The following is a 26,911-nucleotide window of genomic DNA, read 5'->3' as shown; positions in this document are numbered from 1 at the left end:
AATAAAGCTTTAGGAAATATTTAGAACGCTGGAACCCAAGAATCTGGCTTCCCTCACAGCCAATGAATACAGCCCCTTCATATCCACACTGCATGGCTCCATGGAGGACACTCTCCTGCCCAGGCTGCAGACACCTTTGTTCATTACTGGCTTCAAAAGAATCCTGTTTTCCTCTGACAGAAGCTTCTCCGTGGGGCTAAGAATTCCCCTAGTCTGCATAAGCATTTTCAGTTCGGTGACTGTTTTACTGCTGGAGTTACATTCTCCAGCCCCGTCTTATATGATGTCTTATATGAGTTATATTCTCCAGTCCCTGTCTTATATATCTTGGTTGGTGAAACCTAAATTCTAAACACAGGTAACATGGCTAAACCATAGGTGGTGAATTGGGAGTTCATTGGTTAACTTGGCTTCCGAGGATATTTACAAAAGAACTTTAAGTTTGTTGCCAACAGTGAAAAAGCAGAAGTTGCTTTGTTTGTCATTTTCAAATTGAAATCTGAATTTCTAGCTCCTCCTGGAAAATGAGATGACACAGTATGACCAAACAACAATCTACTGGAGCTGAAAAATGGCCGTTCCATTTGGGCGATGGGTGGATGCATGCTCAAGTTCACCCCAGTGGACATGGAGGCTGTCCATTTATTCCTGAGTCACTTCACATTCTACCAGTTCCCTCAAGATCCTAATATTGTCTTTAGACACGTGCTTTAAAACAGCCCAATTCCTAGTGCTGATCTCAGGACACCATTCTGGCCCTCATCACTGCAGAGGTAATTATGCTGTGTACTGTTGTGCAGGCCGTACACTGCACAACTCCAGGAGGTACCATTCACCTAGTCTACGAATGAAGTGACTCTCCCTGGAGTGTGGCGTGTGGCAGCCCAGCTGAGTCCTGGCTCCCTTCTGTGGAACATGACCCTTCTCCAAGGATCTTATTCTGTCACGCTTCTTTAGCTACTTCTCTTTCCTCTGCATTTAAACACCTTACTCTCTACCTCTTCTCTCCCCTACCTTTCTACAGCCTTTCATTTTTTCCCCACCTAATCTTTGCTCCTCTCTTTATCTCCAGTAAATAGCTTGTAAGATACTTTATTTAGGGGGTGGGAAGATGGGTATGGGACTTGAGTATCTGGTGAAGAGTGAGGCTGGAAGACCTTGAGTTCTCTTTTCTCCTGGCACCATGGGGATGAATCCATAGGATTCATCCAGTAGCGGGTTCTGGGAGTCAGTGCCTCTGGGACACCCTAAAACTGAAGCAGATGCTTCCTAAGTAGCATCCTGATGGGTAAGAAGCCGAAGCACTGCGGAGAGGCAGCTGTTGGTTGTTAGGAGAGGAAGTATCACTCCCTTTTACAGGTGGAGATCCCCCTGAGCCTTGGGGTTGGGGAGTGCAACCTCTAGGCCTTATTTTTTGAGGACTGCAGGCTTACATTATATCAGGGGTTGGCAAAGTCTGGCTTGCAGATGAAATCCATCCTGCCATCTGTTTCTGAGTAAAGTTGTATTGAAACACAGCCAAGCCTGATCATTTACATATTGTCTATGGCTGCTTTTGCATGACAATAGCATAGTTGAGTAGTTGTGACAGAGACTGTATGGCCTGCAAAGCCAAAAATATTTCACTTTGCCCTTTATAGAAACAGTTTGTGGATGCCTATCTTAGATTGTAGAATAATTAAGTGTGGACACCCCAAAAGCCCACTTCACTCATGCCTCCATGGCCAGTCTCTGAAATCCTCCTCCTTCACACACTTTCAGCCACCTGCTTTTCTGTCTCTTCTTTTTTTATTTTATTTTATTTTATTTTATTTTATTTTATTTTATTTTATTTTATTTATTTTATTTTGAGATGGAGTCTGGCTCTGTCATCCAGGCTGAAGTGCAGTGGTGTAATCTCAGCTCACTGCAACCCCCACCTCCTGGTTCAAGCGATTCTCTTGCCTCAGCCTCCGGAGTAGCTGGGGTTACAGGAGCATGCCACCATGCCTGGCTAATTTTTGCATTTTTAGTAGAGACAGGGTTTCGCCATGTTGGCCAGGCTGGTCTCGAACTCCTGACCTCAAGTGATCTGCTTGCCTTGGCCTCCCAAAGTGCTGGGATTACAGGCCTGAGCCACCATGCCTGGCCTCTCCCTTCATTATTCTTGACTGTCCTGGTCCACGTTACTCCTGTCCTGGCCCTGCCCTCAACCTGCCCAATCTCATCAGGCAGGCCCTGTGCAGGGATCAGGCAGGCGGATGGAGAGAACATGCCTGGCTTGTTTCCCACGCAGGTCTCAGCAAGAGTGGACGTGCCCTACCCTGGGAGGGGGAGCTGGGCAGGGTGTTGCCTAGCTCTGCAGCAACTTCTGTCTTTGGCATTGTTTGCAGAAACGCAAGAGCAGACAATTCAACAGGCTGAAAGTGAGGCTTCACAGGAGGTGAGGAAATCCTGATCCTACAGAGCAAAACTAGAGGCAGCAGCTCTGTGTTATGGCCAAGGGATTCTTTGCAAAGATGAGAAAGCACCATGCCTTGTTCCCCTGAGCATGTTCTAGCAGATGTCTTAGTTCTGCCTGTTTCTGCCCGATGAGCAATAACGAAAGATTCATATGTTTTTTAAAAAGTGAGAACAGACAGACTCTCACTGCTAGGAAATTCAAAAATATATTTGGTGCCCAATTCTTATGACATTCCTCAGCTGGCTACTAATGGGATTTTCCCCTTGCTTCTCCATCTAGTTCTTAGTCTCTATCTTGTGTTGTGCGTGAAGTCTTATTTTATCTGTGACTTACTGTATTTACCCTTTGGAAGTAGACACTGTACACAAGTGCTATCCTCTATAACTTTGTACTACAGTGAAAATGTTCCATATTCTGCACCATCTAATACGGTAGCCGGCCAAGGCCAGAAAGCACTTAAAATGTGGCTATGGTAACTGAGGGGCTGAATTTCTAATTTTGTTTGCTTTAATTCTTGTAAATTTAAAGAGCCACATGGGGCAAGAAGCTACTATATTGGACAGCACAAGAGATACCAATCACTTTTTTTTTTTTTTGAGACCGATTCTCACTCTGTCGCCCAGACTGGAGTGGAGTGGCACAATCTCTGCTCACGGCAACCTCCACTTCCTGTGTTTAAGTGATTCTCCTGCCTCAGCCTCCTGAGTAGCTGGGATTACAGGCATGTGCCACCACACCGGGCTAATTTTTGTAATTTTAGTAGAGATAGGGTGCCACTGTGTTGCCCAGGCCAGTCTTGAAATCCAGGCCTCAAGTGATCTGTCCGCTTTGGCCTCCCAAAGTGCTGGGGTTACAGGCATGAGACACTGTGTCCAGCCCCAGTGGCTTTCTTGAGGACCTTTCGCAAGTCGTGGAGTGGTCTGGATAGGACGGACAGTGGTCTTGGATAGACAGTAGCTGAGGAAACCATATTAGACTTTGGTCTGTGTGGAAAGCCCAGGGAAAAGAGGACTACAGAGCAGGCAAGTCTGTGGACACAGAACTTTTGAAGGCTGGGTCCCAAGTTGGATGGCTGGACCCTGGCAGAGCTCCCAGACTCAGAAGGAGAGGAAGGCAGCAGAGGCCACCAAGGATCCCAGACCCAGGCTCATCCTCAGTGTCTGGGCTCAAGAGGTCAGACCCAGGCTTCTGGCCAGTGGCCCCTACCTGCTACCTAGATGCCCAGTTACTCTGCTGAATCCTTGTATCTCCCATGGTAACTGAGCAGATAAAGACAGAAAGACACGCTGTGAAGGGCTCTGTTCCTGGGTTTCCAGAATATTTCTGCATGAAAACCAGTTACACATCAGGAAACATGCTCCTTACAAGTTGGGAAGAACTTTCTGGAACTAACTCCAGGTGTTTTTCTTTAAGCCGGCAGCAGTCCTGCCTGCCTCAACCTGCTTCCCGAGGTTCTGAGTCTTACCCCCGGAGGCTGGGCCTGCAGGACCTCTGCTGCCTCCTCCTCACTCAGACCCAGCTGCAGCCATATGGGGTGGGTGTGGAGAAGCCGGTCCAAGATGCTGAGCCTGTTGGAGAGGCTGTCATAGCCTGAGTCCCGGGCACAGGTCTTCACGTCCTCTTCCTCGGAATAGCCACCATCCTTGTGTCTTACCATGCTAGGAGAAAGAGAAGTGGCAGGGTCAGCGGGCTACAGTACCATTTCCCTAATGAGGAGACCGTCCCTACAAGTTCATAGGCCAGGCTTGCCACCGCACATACCCCATCTTGTGATTGCCCCCTTAATCATCTTCTCTTCCAGACTGAAAGCTTTCTGAGGGCAGACACATTGTTTTATTTTACCCTATATCTCTAATATTAAAAAGAACACTTTGCACTGGACAGACCTGACCTTCTATTTCTAACCCCATTTTCAAAAGTTCTAAGCATCCGAAATGCCGTTTATTCAGGCTTTGTCTTCTGACATAAAACATATCTTTTATTTTTCTTTTTTTTTGAGATGGAGTCTCATTCTGTTGCCCAGGCTGGAGTGCAGTGGCGTGATCTGGGCTCACTGCAACCTCCGTCTCCTGTGTTCAAGTGATTCTCCTGCCTCAGCCTCCCGAGTAGCGGGGATGACAGGCACCCGCCACCATGCCTGGCTAATTTTTGTATTTTTAATAGAGATGGGGTTTCGCCATGTTGGCCAGGCTGGTCTTGAACTCCTGACCTCAGATGATCCGTCCACCTCAGCCTCCCAAAGTGCTGGGATTACAGGCGTGAGCCACCCCGCCTGGCTGACATAAAACATTTCTAACTTTGAGAACTGAACCCTAAATGTGAAATAGCATAGATGGCAACCATGAGATCCTAATGCTCAGTAGCATTCTCATAAGCACAGCCATGCCCCAGTCTAAAGGCAAATGCACTCACACAGATTTATTTTGTACCTGAATGATTGGATTTTATTTCTTCTCACAAATCTAAGCATTTTTATTACTGACATTATTTATAATAAAACTTCACAGAGGAGTGATGCTGTGCTATTTGTAAAATCATGTCGACGTTCTTTATAATAACTAAGACGTGGAAACAACCCAAATGTCTGTCAGTTGATGAGTGGATGAACAAAATGTGGCTGAGCGTGGCGGCTCACGCCTGTAATCCCAGCACTTTGGGAGGTTGAGGCGGACAGATCACTTGAGCCCAGGAGTTCGAAGCCAGCCTGTGGAACACGGCGAAATCCCATTTCTACTAAAAATACAAAAATCAGCCAGGTGTGGTCAGGTGCACCCGTAGTCCCAGCTACTCAGGAGGGTGAGGTGGGAGGATCGCTTGAGCCTGGGAAGTTAAGGCTGAAGTGAACCATGATCCCACCAGTGCACTCCAGCCTGGACAACAGGAGTGAGACCCTGTCTCAAAAAAAGAAAAAAAAAAAGAGTAATCTATTCTTACAATGGAATATTATTCAGCCATAAAAAGGAATAGAGCACGGATGCATGCTGCAACATGGATAAACTTGGAAAGCATTATGTTCAGTGACAGAAGCCAGATGTATAAGGCCACATACTGAATGACTATTTACATGAAATATCCAGAACGGGCAAATCTACAGAGGCACAAAGTAGATTAGTGGGTGCCAGAGAATGAGGGAGAGAAAAGAGAATGGGGAGTGACTGCAAACAGGTACCGGTTTCTTTCTTCTGGGGTGATGGAAATGTTCTGGTATTAGACAGTGGTAATAATTGCACAATGTGTGAATGTACTAAAAACCCATGAATCATACACGTTAAAAGTGTGAATTTTATGGTATGTGAATTATATCTTAATGACCAAACCATACTGACGTCCTTTTGGTGCCAATACTGGTTCTGTCAGTGAGTGTTTAATTCCCATTTCACCAATGAGAAGACTGAAGCCTAAGAAGTTACTGAGCTGTCCTGAGTGATAACAGCCTTGAAACAGCGGAGCTAGAAATTACACATACTCTGATAATTTATCCAACATGTGGGTTCCAAGTCAGGTCAGGGACACAGGGGTGAGGGGACAGAGGTCAGGTCAGGTCAGCGACACAGGGGTGAGGGGCACAGAGGTCAAGGACACTGGGCAGTTTGTATCCATGTAGTGGCTGTTGTGTGCCAAGCCCTTTACCTACCTTCTCTCATTTACTCCTCTCGACAGCCCTGAACCACAGGCACCATGATCCCAGTTTTACAGAGAACTAGGAGACTGAGCCCAGGTCAGGACCTTGCTCAAGGTCAAGCCCCTCGTTAGAGGGAGGGGCTGACATTCCCATCCAAGGCAGCTTCGCTCTGGGTTCTCTCCCCCTTTACCAAACTCAGAACTGACACTTTCCCTGGCTCTCAAGGAGCAGGTCATCAAGCCCTATCCGGGGGCAGCCAAGGGACACCAGACCTAACCATTCATGTCCAAACAAGCAGGTTTAGCTTGGGGTACATATGGTCTTCAATCCTCTAAACCCAAAGGAACTCAACAGTGTGATCTAGATAATGTCTTTAGCACTGAGAAGGATGGATAATGAAACCGAATGTATGATGAGAGTTATAAAAAGGAAATTAAAGAAAGGAAGTGTGATAGTTCCACATGGACAACTCTACTCCTAAGAGGTGGGACTGAATTTAGAAGAAGCCAACCTATGCCGATCATTTTTGGGTGTGCAGACTCAATAATAATACCCAGTGTTGGCATGTGGCCTGGCCAGATATCCCATCCTAACTTCTCTCTATCACCTTCGTGACTTTCTGCAGGCCTGAGGAATCTCACTCATTCATTCAAGATTTATCTTTTTATTTCTTCTCAAACATATGAACACTTTGCTCAACTTCTGCTACAAGTTTCCAGGTAGGAGACTCTGCGCCAAAAAGAATAGTTTCTCCTTCTGCAAATGCCATTCCAGCACCTGCAGGTATTAGGAAGTGAATATTTGCAGTTAAAAAAAACATACTCTTCAAAGTGAAGCTGGTGTTAAAATTCCTTTCATAGAAGGCAAAAGAGCCAGCTTTAGACAAGTGATTCTCAACCCTGGCTGCTGATAAAAATCACCTAAAAAAGCCAGATGTGGAGGGCCGGGCGCAGTAGCGCACGCCTGTAATCCCAGCACTTTGGGAGGCTGAGGCAGGTGAATCACGAGGTCAGGAGATCGAGCCCATCCTGGTTAACACAGTGAAACCCCGTCTCTACTAAAAATACAAAAATTAGCCGGGTGTGGTGGTGGGCGCCTGTAGTCCCAGCTACTTGGGAGGCTGACGCAGGAGAATGGCGTGAACCCAGAAGGTGGAGCTTGCAGTGCGCCGAGATCGTGCCACTGCACTCCAGCCTGGGCGACAGAGTGAGAGTCTGTCTCGGTGGGGAAAAAAAGAAAGCCAGGTGTTGTGGCTAAACCTGTAATCCCAGCACTTTGGGAGGCTGAGGCAGGCAGATGACCTGAGACCAGGAGTTCAAGACCAGCCTGGCCAACACAGTGAATCCCCGTCTCTACTAAAATACAAAAAGTAGCTAGGAGTGGTGGTGGGCGCCTGTAGTCCCAGCTACTCAGGAGGCTAGGGCGAGAGAATCGCTTGAACTTGGGGAGGTGGAGATTGCAGTGAGTGGAGATTGCGCCACTGCACTCCAGCCTGGGCGACAGAGCAAGAGCCTGTCTCAAAAAGAAAGAAAGAAGAAAAAAAGCCAGGTGCAGTGGCTCACGCCTGTAATTCCAGCACACTTTGGGAGGCTGAGGCGGTTGGATCACCAGAAGTCAGGAGTTCAAGACCAGTCTGGTCAACATGGTGAAACCCTGTCTCTACTAAAAATACCAAAATTAGCTGGGCATGGTGGCGCACACCTGTAGTCCCAGCTACTCGGGAGGCTGAGGCAGGAGAATAGCTTGAACTTGGGAGGCAAAGTTTGCAGTGAGCTGAGATCATTCCACTGTACTCCAGCCTGGGCAACAAAGCAAGACTCCATCTCAAAAAAAAAAAAAAAAAAAAAAATTCCCAGGGGATTTCAATGTGCAATCAAGTTTATAACCACTACTTTGGATCAGTGTTTGTCAAACTTGAGCGCCTGTGTGAAAGTCACCTGGGGTTTGTTAAGCCACAGATTCCTGATTTCAGACTCACAGCTTCTGCAGGCGTGGCGTGAGCCAGAGACATTGCATTTCTAACAAGCTCTCAGTGACCAATCTGAGGACAACACTGTAAGGAGCATTTGCCTGAGGTCCAAGTGTAAAACATGCACATTAACTCAGATCCAATTAGGGGTTTGATTTGGTTTTGTTAGGGGCTGGGGGTCAGGGATGGGTACCATGCCACTAAAAGAATTCTTGGTGACGTGGCCGGGCGTGGTGGCTCAAGCCTGTAATCCCAGCACTTTGGGAGGCCGAGACGGGTGGATCACGAGGTCAGGAGATCAAGACCATCCTGGCTAACACGGTGAAACCCCATCTCTACTAAAAAATACAAAAAACTAGCCGGGCGAGGTGGCGGGCGCCTATAGTCCCAGCTACTCGGGAGGCTGAGGCAGGAGAATGGCGTGAACCCGGGAGGCGGAGCTTGCAGTGAGCCGAGATCCGGCCACTGCATTCCAGCCTGGGCGACAGAGTGAGACTCCGTCTCAAAAAAAAAAAAAAAAAAGAATTCTTGGTGACTAAATGAATATTTTATCACTGCCACCTCAGGTTGGCCATATTTTGCCAAGTCCAAATTGGACAGTGTCTAACATGACAATTGTGATGCTCATGTGTGCTGAAAGTAAACATGTTGACATATCTTCCTTCCCTAGAAGGGCACATCCTGTGACTCCTCTGTGGTTTCAAGGAGCTGAAAAGCCTTTGTTCTGACAAGTGACCTCAGCCTGAAAAGCAGGGACCAGACAGGAAGATGGTGAATAAAATTCATGGGACCTCGTAAAGGAGCAACCATAAATTATCTCTTGCCTTTGCAAATGACTAAGCTAACTCCTTGATTCAGCCAGCCACTTGAGATTTATAGCATGTTATTACAGGACAAATTGGCTTTAATCAGGAACAACCTTCAGGAAAGAACTAATGTGAGAACATCGAACATGTAGGGGATGCTACTGGTGCCCCACCTAGAGCCCCTCCTCTAGGGCAGGCACCCATGCCCCAGCTGCTGCGAGTGTTGGCTGTGGAAAGCTCACAGCTGCTCCTCTTCTCCTAGAAATGCCCAGGAAGCTACATCCTCTCCCTGAGAGCAGACTCGCTGCCAATGACATACTGATATGTACTTTCTACATATGTGAGATGGAGAAGAGTGGCCTTCCAGCCTCAAGGTGTGACAACTCTGGGGGCTATTCACGCTGCTGAGCTCCCTGTGGGACCAGGCAGAGCCCACATCTTTGCCTTGCCTCCTCCCTGTCCCATCCTGGATCCCTCACTCCTTGGCAGACTGTTCCTGAATCACTTGCACAAGAAGCCCCGAATCAGGTTCTCCTTCCAGGGAACTCAACTTACGATAGAACTTAATGAGATTAATAGAAACTAATGATTGCTAAGAAAGGTGTCTGCATGCAAACAGGAGGGAAGGCAGTGAACAGAGGTTCATAAAAGGTAAAACACTGTGATACAATTCAGGTGATTCCAATAAAAACATGGCCATAGTGGAATGGCCACAGAGCCAAGCACAGGGCAGGAAGCATGAGGTTCCTCTCCTAGCTTGGCCGGGCATGTGAGACCTTGCTCAGGTCCCTTTCTGAGCCTCATCCTTTTGATCTGAAAATAGTAAATAACAATACCTTCACCACCAGCTAGTAATCAATGCAAGCAAAAATTGTGAGTGGATGCTAAAATCAGAAGGCAAAAGACTTAGGAAATAGGATAGTCATAGTCTTAAAATATCACCTCACAGATCACTTAACGACTTGTGAAAATGGAAAGGTACCCTGGCAATGGAGGTACCTGGTAGATGCCACCTTAACCAAGTGATCTGTGCTAACTCCTCCAAAAATGAGCCGCCCTGACATCATGTGCCCCCGACCTGAGGCTCTGAGAAGGTACCATGTCACCCAGGTGTCTTTCCTGCCCCCAAATATGACTCACCTGAATGTATACAGGAGAAAACAATCAGAAAAATCCAAATTTCAGTGACTGCAAAACCAATGGCCAAAACTTCAAAAATGTCAATGTCATGAATTTTAACAGGCTGTAGGATTAACACAGGTTCAAGGTGAATAAAGAGATGTGGTAACTACATGGAGTGCATAGCCTTGAACTCATATGGCATCAGTATAAAAAGATCTATAAAGGACAATTTCACCTGTAATCCCAGCACTTTGGGAGGCCAAGGTGTACGGCTTGCTTGACCTCAGGAGTTTGAGGTCAGCCTGGGCAACACGGCAAAACCTGGGCTCTACAAAATATACAGAAAAGAATTAGCCAGGCATGGTGGAGCGTGCCTCTGGTCCCAACTACTCCAGAGGCTGAGGCGGGGGGATCGCTTGGGCTTGGGAGGTGGAGGTTGCAGTGAGCCAAGATGGCGCCACTGCACTTCAGCCTGGGTGACAGAGTTAGACCCTGCCTCAAAAAAAAAATAAAAAAATAAAAAAATAAAGGTAACCGGGCACAATGGTGTGTGCCTATAGTCCTAGCTACAGCTACTCAGGAGGCTAAGGCAGGAGAACTGTTTGAACCTGAGAGGTGGAGGTTGCAGTGAGCCAAGACCATACCATTGCACTCCAGCCTGGGTGACAGAGCAAGACCTTATCTCAATAATAACATAACATAATATAACATAACATAACATAACATAACATAACATAACATAACATAAAATAAAATAAAATAAAATAAAATGGATAATTTCCTAAGCGTGATAATTTTATTATGCTTACAAGGGAAAAATGCTCTCATTCTTAAGACACACATACTGAAAGATTTAAGGGCAAAGTGTAAACATGTTTGAAAGTGTCAAAAAGAAAGAAAGTGTCAAATGGTGAGCTTCGCCTAAAATGAAAAAAATATAAGGAGATAAAGAAAATGTAGCAAAATTTCAACACATAGTGAATTAAGTGACCAGTGCTATCTTTGCAACTTTTCCATGATGTTTGAAATTTCTCAAAATAATAGGTGGGAGGAGAAGTAGTAATATCTACCATCTCACTGAGTTTTTCTGACTATAAAACTCATTTATTTGTGCAGCCATTCCCACTATGTCTAGGTGTCTAGGGCTGCTATCATGAGGAGATAAAACTTAGGTACAGATACAGTGAGACCCACCTGTGAATACAATGGGCAAACCACAGAATGCCCCTCAAAGTATAAGGTGCCTCTAGGGGCAGAGAACAAACACTCACCTAAAAGAACAAACACTCACCCAGAGAACAAAAACTCCACCCATCCCAATTCCAACCAAACCTGGGCTTTATGGCTGTGAAGCAGATGGGTGGATCTTCCATCCACTTTGGAAGGGCAGGGCTCTCCAGCACCTGTCCTGCTATCGTGAAAACCAGGTTAAAGCTCTTTGGAGTATGGGATGAGAGAGGCCTTTCCACTGGGCTGGATTTCCTTCCTTCCCATGGCCCAGCGTTAATCACCTGAGCAGGTGGAAGAATAAGTGATTGCAGAAAGCTCGTTCCGAATAGGACAACCAGGCAGACAAGGGTTAGTTTTACTAACATTGCCAGAATCAGATTCACTTGAGCAGAGCACAGCTTCCAAACGATGCATGCCTTTTCTTGTCCTAATTCCAGAAGAATAGTACAGTCTACCAGCACAGCCCCTAATGACCAGTCCCAGCAACGAGGGTCTAGACAAAGCGTGCTATGAAGCCTCCCTTGCACCTCCCCCTACATCACCCGCTCCCCCAAGCTCCGTCCCCAACCATACATCTGAAGTGTACCCTTTGACTTTGCAAATGAGAGACAATTAATAAGGCAAAAATACATAGAAATTTGATGCAAGGTCATTTCTGTGGCAAAAAGTACTGACAGAGTAAATAAAGTCAACAACTTTCTAGATATAAGAATACTAGTTTGGCTGTTAAATAGCAAAAAGAAAGTTCAAGGCAAAATGCCAAATTCTTACTCTGTCAATCAAGGATGGTGCACATCCATTAGACACCTTTTTAGGTGTCAGCAGGTGTGCTCTGCTCTGCATGGCTCTGCCCTCAGTGGTAGGACATGAGGATAAACGAGTTAAACAAAAAGCCCCCTAAACCTCCTCTGTGTGTGTAAAACCACACCTTCACTAAGCTGAGCAATTAGATATTTATTTATTTATTTTGAGACGGAGTCTGGCTCTGTCACCCAGGCTGGAGTGCAATGGTGCAATCTTGGTTCACTGCAACCTCTGCCTCCCAGGTTCAAGTGATTCTCCAGCCTCAGCCTCCTAAGTAGCTGGAATTACAGGCACACACCACCATGCCTGGCTAATTTTTGTATTTTTTTTAACAGAGACGAGGTTTCACCATGTTGGCCAGGCTGGTCTCGAACTCCTGATCTCAGGCGATCCACCAGTCTTAGCCTCCCAAAGTGCTGGGATTACAGGTGTGAGCCACAGCATCCAGCCTAGATTTTTTTTTTTTAAATAAAATGACGTCCTGGTGCAGTGCCCTGTACCCTAATCCCAGCATTCTGGGAGGCAGAGGGAGGTGAATCGCTTGAGCCTAGGAGGTCGAGGTTGCAGTGAGCTGTGATCATGCCACTACACTCCAGCCTGGGCAACAGAGTGAGACCTTGTCTCAATAAATAAATATATACTTAAAATTAAAATTAAAATCATTCAAGACAATCACTTTTGTCTGGGACATACTTCCAAGTTGCCTTGGAGAGTGCTCCCGAGAAACTGGAGTTTCTAAATGGACAATTTAATATCATCTATCATAAGATGTGCCAGATTTTTTTTAAGAACAAAAGTGATTTCAAACAAATATTTAAAATGTACTATGAATTTTCCACCAGCCTGGCCAACATGGCGAAACTCCGTCTTTACTAAAAGTACAAAAATTAGCCGGGTGTGGTGGCGTGCTCCTGTAGTCCCAGCTACTTGGGAGGCTGAGGCAGGAGAATGGCTTGAACCCGGGAGGTGCAGGTTGCAGTAAGCCGAGACCGCGCCACTGCACTCCAGCCTGGGCGACAGAGGGATACTGCGTCTACAAAAATATATAGAGAGAGATATATATTTTTTCCAGTCTACAGCGGACTGTTAGATTATAATTCAGCTAAAAAAGGATTGGTTTAGTTAATTAACAATATGTGAAAACCCCTCATAGAATGAATGGCAAGTCCCCTATGGAAATAAATAAGGCAGTTGAGGCTCCTAAGTCAAATGATGCTTTCCTAGGGGAAGTTCCATAGTTCTCCAGCTCCCTTCCGTGTGTCTGTGCCAGCGGCTGTGTCTCAGCACAGTCACTATCACATCTACCTCGGAGCTGGAACCATTTGTGGTCTACCCTTGTGTTTTATCAAGGTAACCTGTTTTGCTTCTACTTACATGAGTCATCTGGTGACACTGGGATGACTGGGTCAGCAGTTAGTTGGAGGAAGGATTATCACAGTTTCTCAAAAGCAGCTGGGCTTTCGGCTTTTATCTCAGTTCCCCAAGCCCTGGCCGTAGACACGACCTTCTTTCCCTTGTCAGGCTCCACAAGGTATGGAGAACTCTCCCCTTGGAAGGGCGACACCTGCTTGCTTTGCCGGCTTTCCCAGGCCAATCATGGTGGAATCTACAAGGACTGCCCCAGACCTGGGATTTGAAGGAGTGAGCGGCAGGCTCCTCCCATGTCTCTCCTTGCAAGTCTCACCTTTCTGGCCAGGCACTCCCTGAAAACAGTCATTACGAAAAATTCCTGGCTTTTCTTGAAGCCTGAGGGCTCATTCCCTGAAGGTTTCTGGGAATCTTCTAGACTTTTACGAAAACAAAGTTTTTCATTGTTTACATGGTAAGTGTTTATTAAGTGGTTACAGAATGAAGACAATGAGCTAATTATCATTAACAGGGTGACAAGTTCTTATCAATAAAACAAAAACAACAACAAAAGCAGAGCTCAGGTTCCATATTGCTTTTGCCTCTGACTAAATTATGGTTTAAGATTCATTACATCGTTTGTCTCCCAAACATAAAGAACTGTAGTGTTGCTATTAAGTGGAAAACCCAAAAACAAAATAAAGCTCTAATGGTGGAAAATTATAGATTAATTTTGATATCTAAATTTTTAATTTTAAAAATTACTTTTTTAGAGATGGGGGTCTTGCTGAGTTTCCCAGGCTGGTCTCAAACTCCTGGCCTTAAGTGGTCCTCCTGTCTCAGCCTCAGCTTCCTGAGTAGCTGGGGCTACAGGCACAAGCCACCACGCCTAGCCCAATTTTGATAGTTTGTAATATCTCAATGTGGTTAGAAACTGACAATATTTCCGAAAAAGTGATGGATATAGCAAGGTAATCCATGGAGGCATGGTTTTAATTTTAATGACCCTTACTTATTTTAATGGTTATATGTATTCAGTGTGTTTCCCAATTATGGTAAAGATACTGAATTTGTTTTTTTTTTTTTTTTTTTTGACAGTCTGTCACCCAGGCTGGAGTGCAGTAGTGTGATCTCGGCTCACTGCAACCTCCGCCTCCTGGGTTCGAGCAATTCTCCCGCCTCAGCCTCCTGAGTAGTTGGGACTTCAGCTAATTTTTGTATTTTTAGTAGAGACAGGGTTTTGCCACGTTGGCCAGGCTGGTCTCGAACTCCTGATGTCAGGTGATCCACACACCTCGTCCTCCCAAAGTGCTGGGATTACAGGTGTGACCCACTGCACCAGGCTGAATTTGCTTTTTCCTTTTTTTTTTCTTTGAGATAGAATCTCGCTCTGTTGCCCAGGGCTGGAGTGCAGTGGTGACACAATCTCGGCTTACCGCAACCTCTGTCTCCCGGGTTCAGGCAGTTCTTTTGCCTCAACCTCCTGAGTAGCTGGGACTACAGGCATGCGCCACCATGCTGGACTAATATTTGCATTTTTAGTAGAGACGGGGTTTCGCCATGTTGGCCAGGCCGGTCTTGAACTCCTGGCCTCAATCGATCCTCCCGCCTTGGTCTCTCAAAGTGCTGGGATTCCAGGTGTGAGCCCCCGCACTGGCCTGGGGAGATCATCCTGTAGATGCATCTACATGCTGTTGCTCAGCTTCCTCCTTACTGAGTTCAAGCTACTAGGAATGTCTCCTGCCATATCTGGCTCCTACCTACTTACCTACTGGTCAAACTGAGTTCAAATCCTCATCCCTTATCTCTATCAGCTGCAAGTAATCTGTGACCCATCACATTCCTTCCTTACTGTCCCCACACCTCCAGGGAACCTACCCCATTCCACTCTGGTCAGACTTCTCTCCCTTACTAGCCTGGCCTCATCCCCAGGCCATATTCAGGCCTCACCCTGGGCAGGCATCAATAAAAGGTCTGCTTTAGGCGTGACCAGGGGCCTGAGGAGTAGGTGATCGGCAGAGAGCAAGGTTTACGGAAGAGGAGGAGCTTAGTGGGCAGGAAGAAAGGTTCTTACGGGTACTGGGCAGTTTCTTTCTGAGGCCTCCTAACAAATACAATCCGCTGCTCAGCTCCAGCCTCAGGAGACAAAGGGTTCTTGTTTCTGTGCTTATCAGGAAATGGGCGGCAAAAATCACCACAGCTACCAAGAGCCCCCTGACCTTTGGCCATCTCTGGGGCAAGAAAAGGAGGCAGCTCCAATCCTTCCAGAAAAACAAATCCTTCCTTATTGCTCGTGAATTTATCCCATGGACACCCCTTCTAAGCTCAAGTCAACTAGCAAGGAGTGGGCTTTGAGTGGCTTTGGTTGTAAAAGTCAATGATGTTCTTGCAGTCTACATAGTGAAAAAAAAAAAAGATAAGAAAGATAAAAAGAAAAGTCAATGATGAGCTTTAGTTTAGAATTACAATAATTCTACGCCCACCAATACCAGATGTTGGACACCAGTGCTCCATCCAAGATCTCCAAATACAGAATGCTTTATTCCAGCACGGAGAATGAGATTTAGAATTCCAACAAAAAGTGGCCTGCTGAGTGCAGGAGAAAGTAGAGGGTAGACAGTCCTGGCAGGAAATGCCCTTGGATGAAGGCAGGTGCAGTGCACAAGCTCTGAAGAAATCCCAGTGGGAACCCCACGCACACAGCTTCAGGGGCTTTCTCATTCAGTCATCAATTTATCTGGAATCAAAGCCATCCACCTCCTGCCCATGTGAGTGCACTGAAATCACGATGATATTTTTGGTAAGGCATGTCATAGTTTCCACGAAATCAGTCCTGATTCTAGTCTCCCTCAGTCTCCTAATCTTCAGCGGTTATGGAAAGACGACCCCAAGTCAGACTTGAATCAGAGCCTCAGCACTGCCCCTTCGTTACTGTGAGGCCTGCACCCATTACCACGCACCACTTAGTCTCAGTTTCCCTGTGTCTAAAAATGGATTCTTGTTGAAAAAAGGAATCTGTTAGCAAAACAAATAAACAGAACCTGAAAAGAACTTCTGATTCTAAGTGCCTGGAATGTCTTTGAAACTATGAGTAAAGGTTCAGTTCCACGGGAGTTTCCAGGATGACTTTTTATTGTCTCCTAATTTTTGGATAGTCACAAAAAGAAAGCGAGGCAATGTGTTTCCATTCTAGGACTGACAAATACTGTTGTATAAACACAACTCTGGAGCTTGTTTTGGCAGCATTTCATGTGACCTGGGAGAAAGTAAAACCCCAAAGCTTCTAGAGGCTGGCTTCCAGCAGGTCCTGGAAGCAGGAGAGTTCTCCATCTACCTTTAGTGTCCAGGCTCAACTTGGACTCTGGTGTCACCATCCTCAACTTGCAGATGGAAAAAGAAAAAAGAAAGCCACTTCTTTTGATATTTTTGTGTTAAAATGTCCATGTATATCACGCTTCTCCAGGAGCCTCCCTTCAGCTGCATGCCAGACTAAAACCTTTTTCCAGGCTGTTGCCTTAACCAGCTGCAAAGGCAAGAAAGGTACACCCTGGGATGTGGCACTGCCAGAGGACCCAGGCTTCTAGTTACAAGAGGCCAATGCAGGGGTCATCTTATGACTCAAGGACGAGACAGAAGTCAGAGTCTTGTGCCCACCATGGTCCTGCTCTTGGGACAGTAGATCCTTGACCATGTATCAAAGGGAAAACAAATATACATCCCAAATGCCACGCCGCGGCCAAGATGCCTGGATAGGTGGGAGATGAAGCCAGGACTTAGTGGGGCTGGGAGAAGAGAGGTAGTGGGTCTGGAATCAACAACTTCTGGAAAAATATTAGAACCAGAGGCCCCTTATGTAGAGACACAGAAAATAATGGCTCATATCGAAGATATCTATCGACTAAAAATCTCTGACACAGGACCAATTCCAATTTGTGTTAAACACATACACACACACAGAGCAAACAAAAAATACCCAGAGAAACTTCAAATTCAAAAATACCTAGAAGTTGATGTCTAATGATTTCTTAACACCTTCAGACATAAAAACATTTCTTTGGAATTTTGAAGTTCAGAACTTGAGCCTAGTTATAGGTAAAAAAAAAAAAAAAAAAAAAAAAAAAAGGCCGGGCACAGTGGCTCACGCCTGTAATCCCAGCACTTTGGGAGGCCGAGATGGGCGGATCACAAGGTCAGGAGATCGAGACCATCCTGGCTAACACGGTGAAACCCTGTCTCTACTAAAAGTACAAAAAATTAGCCAGGCGTGGTGGTGGGTGCCTGTAGTCCCAGTTACACAGGAAGCTGAGGCAGGAGAATGGCATGAATCTGGGAGATGGAGCTTGGAGTGAGTGGAGATCGCACCACTGCACTCCAGCCTGGGCGACAGAGCGAGACTCCGTCTCAATAGAAAAAAAAAAAGAAAAGAATTTTGAAATGGAATTAAACATGTCTCTGTAATATTCTATTAGTCTGGAGAAGCAGGGAAACCCCAATCCATTCTGGACACAGCAAGACCCTGGCCTGGCTAACACAGTTGACAGCATGGAAATGGCCAGGTGAGCAGAAGAAACTTGTTACCCGCCACCCCACGTGGGAAGACTAGTGGCAGAAAGTCCTGGGGAAATGGATTGTCTTAGAAGGACCACTGCATATTTAGCCAAGTTTTAAGGGCTATCAGTGGCCATCCAGTTTATCTCCTTATTTGAGATCAAAATGCTAGAAATTGATAAAACTGGTCCTGGGTCCAGTTTTCCAACTTATGCAGTTTCCCTAGAGCAAGCAAGTTCATACTTAATTCCTCAAGGCCTTTTTTTGGTCCCATTAAACTCTAAAAGGAAAAAGAATCACTAGCATATTTGGGGTTACGGATTTTATTTCTCCATGGAGAAGGGCTGCTGCTTTTTGAGGGTGGAGGCCCAACTTCCTCAAAAAAGATTTGTAAGAGCGTGTCACGGGAGGACTATTCTGAAAAACTTTTAGGGCCTTTGGTAGTTTTTAAATTCTATCAACAGAAGCCCAGCAGAAGAGGACACAGAAATGGGAACAAAAGTGCATGTCTGCCTCCGGGGAGACACTGCCATTTTCAGGAGGTAAGAAAAAGTGGTGGCTATTTTGCCCAAAACTTCCTCTCGTTGACTCTCCAGCTGGAGATGAAAAGGCCAGATATGGAGTGAATGCTGGCAGAAGCTTTTATTCATTCCTGTAAAAATAAGAAAGAGGAACAAAGAACCTGTTGTCCTGGTTGCCCTTGGAGCTGAAAACAGGCAAAAGAAGGAGCCAGGCGGGCTCCAGTCTTGGTCCCGATGCCCTTTGAGCCCGGGGCATGCACCCTGCTTCACGGAAAGGCAAGCGTTCCATGGACTGGCAGTTTCTAGTATTTAATTGCTTTGGGTTACACTGGTGTTATTTCCTAGCAGATGAATTCTAACTAAGCAGATATTTTATGGCAGAACCAACTGCCAATATAGCAGCAATGCAAAGCCTACAGAGCACAGAACAGCTCCAATATGCTGCTGGTGACATTGTGTGGCCAAGGTTTACTATAAAAAGATAAGCCAGCCACTACATTGGAAGGTGCTACCCATCAACAAAAACAGAATCAATTTCTAGGAAACTGCATTTCTAGGATGATCAAAAACACCCTTGTAACTCAGTGAAAAATCGTACATGATCTACCATTTAAATGGATTGTGATGCAAAAACATCAGAAGGATACACATCAAAGCAAAGAATTAAATCAGCCAACCCAACAAACAAACAATCAAAAATGGTTCTATCTTGGAGTGGGGGTGGGGTCGGGGTCAGGGTGCTGTTTATTTTGATTTTCTGCGTTGTGCTTTTTCCACCACGTACGTGTTTTACTTTTGGCCATCAAAAAAGAAATCTTAAACGTCCCTTTTAAAAACCTTCCTAAAGATAACAGATATCACCAGTCAAGATAGACTGAACAGCTCTTTAGGGTATTTTTGATCTTATACTTCTTACTCATTCATTAATGAAATTGATGTACCTCTGACTTAGAGGTACCTGCTTCCCACCTGAAGTTCTCGGGACATCTGCTGTCCTCCTGTATTCATCTGACATATTCTATTATGTCCCATTTCATTACATGAGATTCACTTGTTTATAATTTTTTCCCTCCTTAGGTTGTGTAAATCTTCAGGCTCCACTGTCTTGGTATTTTGATAAATAGGATCCACTGAATAAATATTTTCTTTTTTTTTTTTTTTTTTTGAGACGGAGTCTGGCTCTGTCGTCCAGGCTGGAGTGCAGTAGCCAGATCTCAGCTCACTGCAAGCTCCGCCTCCCGGATTTACGCCATTCTCCTGCCTCAGCCTCCCGAGTAGCTGGAACTACAGGTGCCTGCCACCTCACCCGGCTAGTTTTTTGTATTTTTTAGTAGAGATGGGGTTTCACCGTGTTAGCCAGGATGGTCTCGATCTCCTGACCTTGTGATCCGCCAGTCTCGGCCTCCAAAAGTGCTGGGATTATAGGCTTGAGCCACCGCGCCCGGCCATTTTTTTTTTTTTTTGAGATAGAATCTCACTTTGTCACCCAGGCTGAAGTGCAGTGGCTTGATCTCGGCTCACTGCAACCTCCGTCTTCCAGGTTCAAGCAATTCTCCTGCCTCATTCTGAGTAGCTGGGATTACAGGCACAAGCCACCACGCCCGGCTAATTTTTGTATTGTTAGTAGAGACGGGGTTTCACCATGTTGGCCAAGCTGGTCTTGAACTCCTGACCTCGTGATCCACCCACCTCAGCTTCCCAAAGTGCTGGGATTACAGGTGTGAGCCACCACACCCAGCTAAAATATTTTCTTTAATTTGAGTCTAGTGGTTGCTACATTGGTAAGAGTGTAGCAAAGAGCTGGTCAACCCTCATAGAATTCATTGAAATCCTGTTCGGGACACTCCTGATTGAGCTGAAATATGGACATATTCTAGGGGATTGGGGGTAAATTGATAAAAGTAATCATAGTAGTGAATCCTCGGTGACATAACCAGAAAATGTCTCACCATATACCTGTTGCTGCTACACGGCCTGCCCTGCAGCAGTAACAGGTTTGTCAGTAAAGCCATCGACATGTGATGTGTTTACTCTGTGGACATTCATCTAGCTGGATGCTTATTTGTGAATTTTGCTGAGTCATGTTTTACTTCAGTGGAAAATTATTTAAAAAGCAGCACTAAGTGAAGGTAGGCCTGGTTCAAAAAGCCACAGAGTCGCTAATGTGGTCACAACTGTCCCCCTTGAGACTTAAGGAAGTGGAGCTCTGGGCACCTTTTCCCCAGGCTGAGGCCGCCATTCTTCCCTTCTCATCTTCAGTTCTCACCTCTGGGCAAGTGAAGAAGTGAACGATTGTCCAAAGGAGGAGCCATCTGGGTTTCCTGTGGTTATAATGTCAATGTTGTCACATAGCCACTGAGAAGCTCAGAGCTTCCCAGAAGAGGCCAAAGGTGATGACCAGCTGCTACATTGTAGCATTGAGAAGAGCTGGCCAAGGAATTTTTGAATTCCATGTGTCATGTCTGGTTCTGTGGTGGGGCAGGAGGAGTATAGACATGGGACCGCAGGCATCCCACAGCAATCCACTTGAGCTAGAGGACACCAGCGAGGTGGCAGCAGGAGTGATGGCTACAGGAGAGTGGAGGAAGGGACAAGCCACAGCCCTCACTGACCTGCTCTAGCCAGGATCCCAGGGATCCTGAACAGGCAGCCTGGGCCCAGACAATAGCTTGGGAGGTTGTTCTGCGGATCCCTCTGTTCTGCCTGAGGACAAAGTGATCTTTAGAGACTTGTGTCAGCCTAGAGGGGATGGGTTCAAGTGATGATGAGAGTGGAACCTACCTCAGGCCTGGTGGGCCTACCCAAAAGAGGCCTGCTTCCCCCAAATGAAAATGGACTGTGAAATCATGCGGGAGGGAGAGGGGAGTGAAACGCCTTTATGTTCCCGTACTCGCCTGTCTTTGGAGGGATGCAGTGCGAAGAGAGGAAGCAGGAAACTGCATTGGGAGAGAGCAGAGGACCAGGAGCAAGAAGCCCTCAGTCTCGCCCCTGGCTTACGGGCTTCTATTTGGTAGATTAGCAGAGGCATGGAGGGAGATTTAATCAGCTCCTACTCTATTGGCCAAAGATTAAAATAGCTCATGGTAGAACTGGTGGAGGAGGCACGACTGGAGACTGGGGGAAGGACCTCTGCCCTATTTCTTTGCTAGGGAGGAAGCCTTGGGCCTGTCACACATTTTCAACTTTTTATTTTTTTATGCACCGGTTGGTGGCCCTCTGCAAGAGGTCTCTGATGCATAAATACTTCAAAATCGCTAAGAGGCTTGGCACCCTTCCTTTATCCATTCAACAAATACTTAGTGAGTGCATTCTCTATGCCAGATACTGTCCCTGGCACTGCAATCCCAAGGTGAAGGACAGACCCAGCCCCTGCTCTCACAGAGCTTACCTTCTAGAGATGGGAGGCAGAAAATGCACAGATGGACCAGGTGTGGTGGCACACGCTTGTGATCCTAACTCTTTGGGAGGTCGAGGCGGGCAGATTGCCTGAGCTCAGGAGTTAAAGAGCAGCCAGGGCAACATGGTGAAATGTCTCCACTAAAATACAAAAAATTAGCCGGGTGTGGTGGCGTGTGCCTGTAGTCCCAGCTACTCAGGAGGCTGGAGGCACAAGAATTACTTGAACCCGTGAGGCAGAGGCTGCAGTGAGCCAATATCATGCCACTATTGCACTCCAGCCTGGGTGATAGAGTGAGAGTCTGTTTCCAAGAAAAAAAAGAAAAAAATGGACAGGAAGCAAGTGAGTATACGTCCTGTCTGTACAAGTTCTATGAAGAAACATAAAGCCAGGTAAGGGGGTAGAAGAAAAGGAGGGCTCAAGGGTGAAGGCTTCCTGGGGAAGGATGTGCCAGGCAGAAGGAACAGCAAGTACGAAGGCCAGGAGGCAGGAGCCACATTGGCAAGGAGGTCAGTGGGACTGGAGCTGAGTGATGCGGAGAAGAGATGGCGGAGGAGGGGGTGCTTGGGTGTCACATCTTGTAGGGTCTTGAAGGCTATGGTAGTAATTTTGGTTTTAGATGCAAAATTATCAAAAGGCTTTGAACAAAGGAGAGCTGTGTCTTGGACTTAGGTGAACTAAAAGGTTCACTATGCTGCTTGGCTAATAGCCTGGAGAAAGTGGAACTGGTGGAAGCAGAGGCACCAGGCAGGGGCCACTGCAGTGGTGCTGGTGAGAAGTGGTTCCATCCTGTATCTATTTAAAGGTAGAGGCTAGGCACGGCAGCTCACACCTATAATCCCAGCACTTTGGGAGGCTGAGGTGGGTGGATCACTTGAGGCCAGGAGTTTGAAATCAGACTGGCCAACATGGTGGAACCCCAGCTCTACTAAAATTACAAAAATTAGCCAGGCATTTTTGGCACACACCTGTAATCCCAGCTATGTTGGAAGGCTGAGGCACAAGAATTGCTTGAACCTGGGAGGCAGAGGTTGCAGGAGGCTGAGATCATGTCACCACTGCATTCCAGCTCTGGGCAACAGAGCAAGATTTGTCTCAAAGAAAAATAAAATGTAGAGCTGCCTGGATTTGGGGATGGATGGGAGGAGGGCGGTTATGAGAGGAATAGAGGCATCATGGATGACTGCAAGGCCCAAGACGTTGGAGGCATGGTGATTGGGACGGGGAAGACCCAGGAAGGAACGCACCTGTGAAGGAACCCTGCCTGAGTGGGCAGTTGGTTACCAACCTCTGGACTCAAAGACAGGATCAGCCAAGGGAGTATAAGTTGGGAATAACCAATGTATACATGGTATCAGAGCCACAAGACCGGGTGGGATAAGCTAGGAAATTACTCCACAGACCTCTTTTTAAAACTACATATAGTGTGTCTATTACACGTGTCAGGAACCATGCTGAGTCCCTGACAGCTATTAACTCACTTAATCGTCCCAACAACCCTGTGAGGTAACTCTGTTATTATTCCCATTTTAATGGTAAGAATACTGAGGCACAGATATTTTTTAAAGTACCTTGTACAAAGTTAGTGGGAGAGAGGAGAGGTGTGAAGAGTGAAAAGGAGTGGCTCGGCCGGGCGCAGTGGCTCACACCTGTAATCTCAGCACTTTGGGAGGATGAGGTGGGAGGATCCCTTAAGCTTAGGGGTCTGAGACCCACCTGGGCAACACAGAGAGACCCCAATCTCTATCAAAAATAAATTTAAAAAAATTAGCTGGGTGTGGTGGCGGGCACCTGTGGTCCCAACGACGTGGGAGGCTGAGACAGGAAGATCGCTTAAGCCCAGGAGGTCAAGGCTGCTTTGAGCCAGGATTGTGCCACTGAACTCCAGCCTGGGTGACAGAGTGAGACTCCATCTCAAAACAAACAAACAAAAAATAGAAAAGGAGAGGCTCAAAGTGTGATCTCCAGGTTCTCCAGGGCTGGAGTTTAGGGAGAAAAAGAAGAACCAGTCAGGGCACTGGGGGCAGCAGCAGGACAGCTAAGAGGATCCCAGGGAGGTGTGGGGTCCCAGAAGTCAAGCCAAGCAAGCGTCCCAAAAAGGAGGGCAGATGGACCATGGCAGACGACGCTGATAGGAGACAGGCTGGGAGGTGGGCACTGGCCACCGGGCCAAAACTGACATCTTCACTTTCCCTAGCCTCATTCTGAATGAACTTCCTTCCATTTTGATTGTAGGCAACAAACCACAGTAGTATTATCAAGACCTGTGACTTTATCACCAACAGAAACCACAGAGGTTTCACCGTCGTCACAGCTGTTACAGAGATTGTGTCATTTATGCCTATCTGTCACGTGTAAAAAAGAAGCGCCTATGCCATGAAAGCACACGCTGAAACACACACTGAAATCTTCTGATCACTGGACTTCACTATAATTGTTTTTCCCATGACATCCTGTAGACCTTATTTTATGCATTTAAAAGATTATTCAGAGAAGGAGTCCACGGCGCAAGAAAAAGTTAAAGATCAAGGTCATCCCGATGTTAACCACGAAAGAGCAACCAAACACTAACACAGCTAGAGGAATAGTGATTCCTAACCTAGGGGACTAGCTTGGTGCTTAATCTGGTATTCCATCAACTAAGGAACCATAGACATTTCGTGGTGGCTGTGGTGGGATAGGCGACTCCCTGTCCCAGCTCACACTCACAGAGTACGAAGCGCAGAGGAAGCTGACTGCCGTGCATTTCCTGCAGCCATCAGATGTGCAGAGCCAGGGGCTGGGGGTGCTCACTACTTCCTTCTGCAGGGGTTTTGCTGAAAGCAACTCTGCTACCTACTGGTCTGCTTTCCTCTTCCCTCCTCTCCCCTTTGGCTGCTGCTCTGTGCCAGGCTGAATTGTGGCCACAGCTATACTTTTCCTTGATCTTGGAAATAACCGAACTGGCCCTCCTGACAGCTCCATTGGATAAAATGAAGAAATTAAAAGCAAAACCACTACTTCTTAAAAATCAGCAAGAGACTCTAGCACAGAAGTCAAAACTATGTAGCTTTTCCCCCACAGCACACAGTTTCCACATCAGTCAAATGCAGACCCAAAGAGCTTTCCCTCCTAGGAGTGTTAGGAAGATGCCATAAGTTAGTCGCTATAAGCAACTTAGAACAGTAGTTTAACATGAACAGTGTTGCCACATGGCCAACATGACCTATGTTGTTAAATAAAGACAACTCATCTTGCTTTTTCCTCTTTCATTTCCGTTAAAAAAAAAAAAGCCAAGTAAAATGCCTCTGCAAATTTATCAATTCATGAATTAAGCAACATAGCATTCAAAGTGACATTCATCTGGGAAAAAAGGCTATTGTGGACTGCTTACAGTTATTCTTACATCTGAAAAGGAAAAGATGGAAGGAAATGTGAAAGATTAAGCAACCACCCGGCTCTCACTCTAATACCCACCGGAGTCAGAAAACAAGATCTCGATGGCCCCTCACATGTTCAGAACGGCCTTCTTACACCCCCAAAATCCCCCGTGCTGATATGCAGGGGAAGGGTTTCTGCCGCTCTGTGTCCGGGTGTCTGTCATCTGTGGAGCTTGGGGTTGATCTCACAGAGCCACCTTTCCTGGCTATGAGAGAAATCAGTGCTACCAAAGCTCTCTTTTCTGTTGTTATCAGCCTAGACTCCCAATTAAAATTTAGCTCAACAAGGCACAGGATAAAGAGAAATTCCCTGGCTAAAGTTCCACGATGTTTGAAACTACACTGGAGGTGAGGCAGAGTCACTACCTGAAAATCATTATGCATTTGTCTAGTTTACGGGGAAAAAATACGACTTTCACATTGAGGCCAAGAACAATCATAGAATGCTGGGTGTGCTGAAAGGAGCAAGGGGACCATCTGGTTCACCCCCATCATTTTGTAGGGAAGGAAAGGAAAGGGAAGGCACAGAGAATTAAGGGAGAGTGCTGTTCCCCCAGAGACATCGGGTGTCAAAGTACCACCTGCCAGCTGCGAAGTGCTGGAAGGGATGGTGCTCTCTCCCCTCAGCGTATGGCGGGGAACTAGTCGGGCTGGTTTGAAACTTGCCTGGACAACCAGAACCATCTGGCTGGCCTGCCTGTTGCATGACTCGCAAGCAAAACCCACTCCATAAATCAGCCTCACACTGCTCCAGGCAGGCTCAGCCCCACTTTCTGGGAGAAACGGGAAGCTGTTAATGAATCTGGCCTCTAAGGCACGAAGTGTCTGTGTCTTTTTATAGCCATTATATTGTTATCTTGTTAGCATCAAAGTTGGAAGAGGTCACCTTCAACTCCCCACCACCGCCCGACTTTTGCACCCCTTTTCTCCGGGTACAGACTAATCCCTTGCCTCCTATTCAGACAGCGTGCAGTACTTGCACAGGTATTGGCTTCAACAGCACAGCACGCCGTCTTCCCTTTGTATCTAATTTACAACCACATCCAGTTTCCAATCGCTAAATGGCTTTTCAGGTTAATGGTTTTGGAGACTGCTGGGGTTTTTTCTGACCTGAGAATGCAAAATGAGTCCATCCTCTTTAGCTGCTCCCCTGTAAGCCTTCTGGAGACTCACACGGCTACACTGAATTCTACTTTGCACACGCTGGATCTCGCTGCGTTACTGTTTCCATCATTGGGAGTAGGTGGATATGGCACAGACAATTTTAGGTTTCCGGGTTCTGGTGCCAGGAGGAATCGAGAGAGTGTAAAGTTCAAGTGCCTTCAAAGTGATTAAAAGAAACAAGCAGACAACTAGTTCCTAGGCCACTCCCACCTCCTACAGAGGATTTCATCTAGAGCTGCCACCACACTCCCAGTTCCCGGACTTCTGAGGAGTGACTGCAAGTCAGCCCTTGGCAGTGCCAGGGTTCACTCGATCTCTTTCTCGCACCCATCACCTAACCGTGTCTCTGGTCACCTGTGGGTTTCAGCGGGTTCCAGGCCATTTTCCAGGCTGACATCTGTCCGCACCATCTCCTGTTTCAGTTCTCCGATCTCCGAGGCAATTGTGTCAATGAGCTATTCAAAGACAAAAATAGTATGACGTCAGGAAGTGGAGAGGCGTGGCATGCCCACAGCGCCC

The 26,911-nt window shown here is 46.5% G+C and overlaps 1 protein-coding gene across 9 annotated transcripts in view; it reads right to left on the bottom strand.

Moving 5' to 3' along the window:
• Positions 1-26,911, bottom strand: part of LOC105486807 (Ras and Rab interactor 2) — a 255,269-nt gene that overhangs the window by 43,680 nt on the left and 184,678 nt on the right. For 8 of the 9 annotated variants that reach the window (XM_011749872.2, XM_011749873.3, XM_011749875.3 and 5 more), the window contains 2 exons: positions 26,747-26,847; positions 3,909-4,101 (listed from right to left, as the gene is read on the bottom strand). In XM_011749872.2, coding sequence (XP_011748174.1) covers positions 3,909-4,101; positions 26,747-26,847 — 294 coding nt within the window. Of the gene's footprint in view, positions 1-3,908; positions 4,102-26,338; positions 26,508-26,746; positions 26,848-26,911 lie in introns of those variants that run through there. The other variant, XM_011749879.2, reaches the window with a different exon arrangement.

This window comes from Macaca nemestrina, chromosome 15, assembly GCF_043159975.1.
Source record: "Macaca nemestrina isolate mMacNem1 chromosome 15, mMacNem.hap1, whole genome shotgun sequence".
NCBI classification, from domain to species: domain Eukaryota; kingdom Metazoa; phylum Chordata; class Mammalia; order Primates; family Cercopithecidae; genus Macaca; species Macaca nemestrina.
The sequence above is the reverse complement of the archived record's forward strand: the minus strand, read 5'-3'. Positions and strand labels throughout refer to the sequence as shown.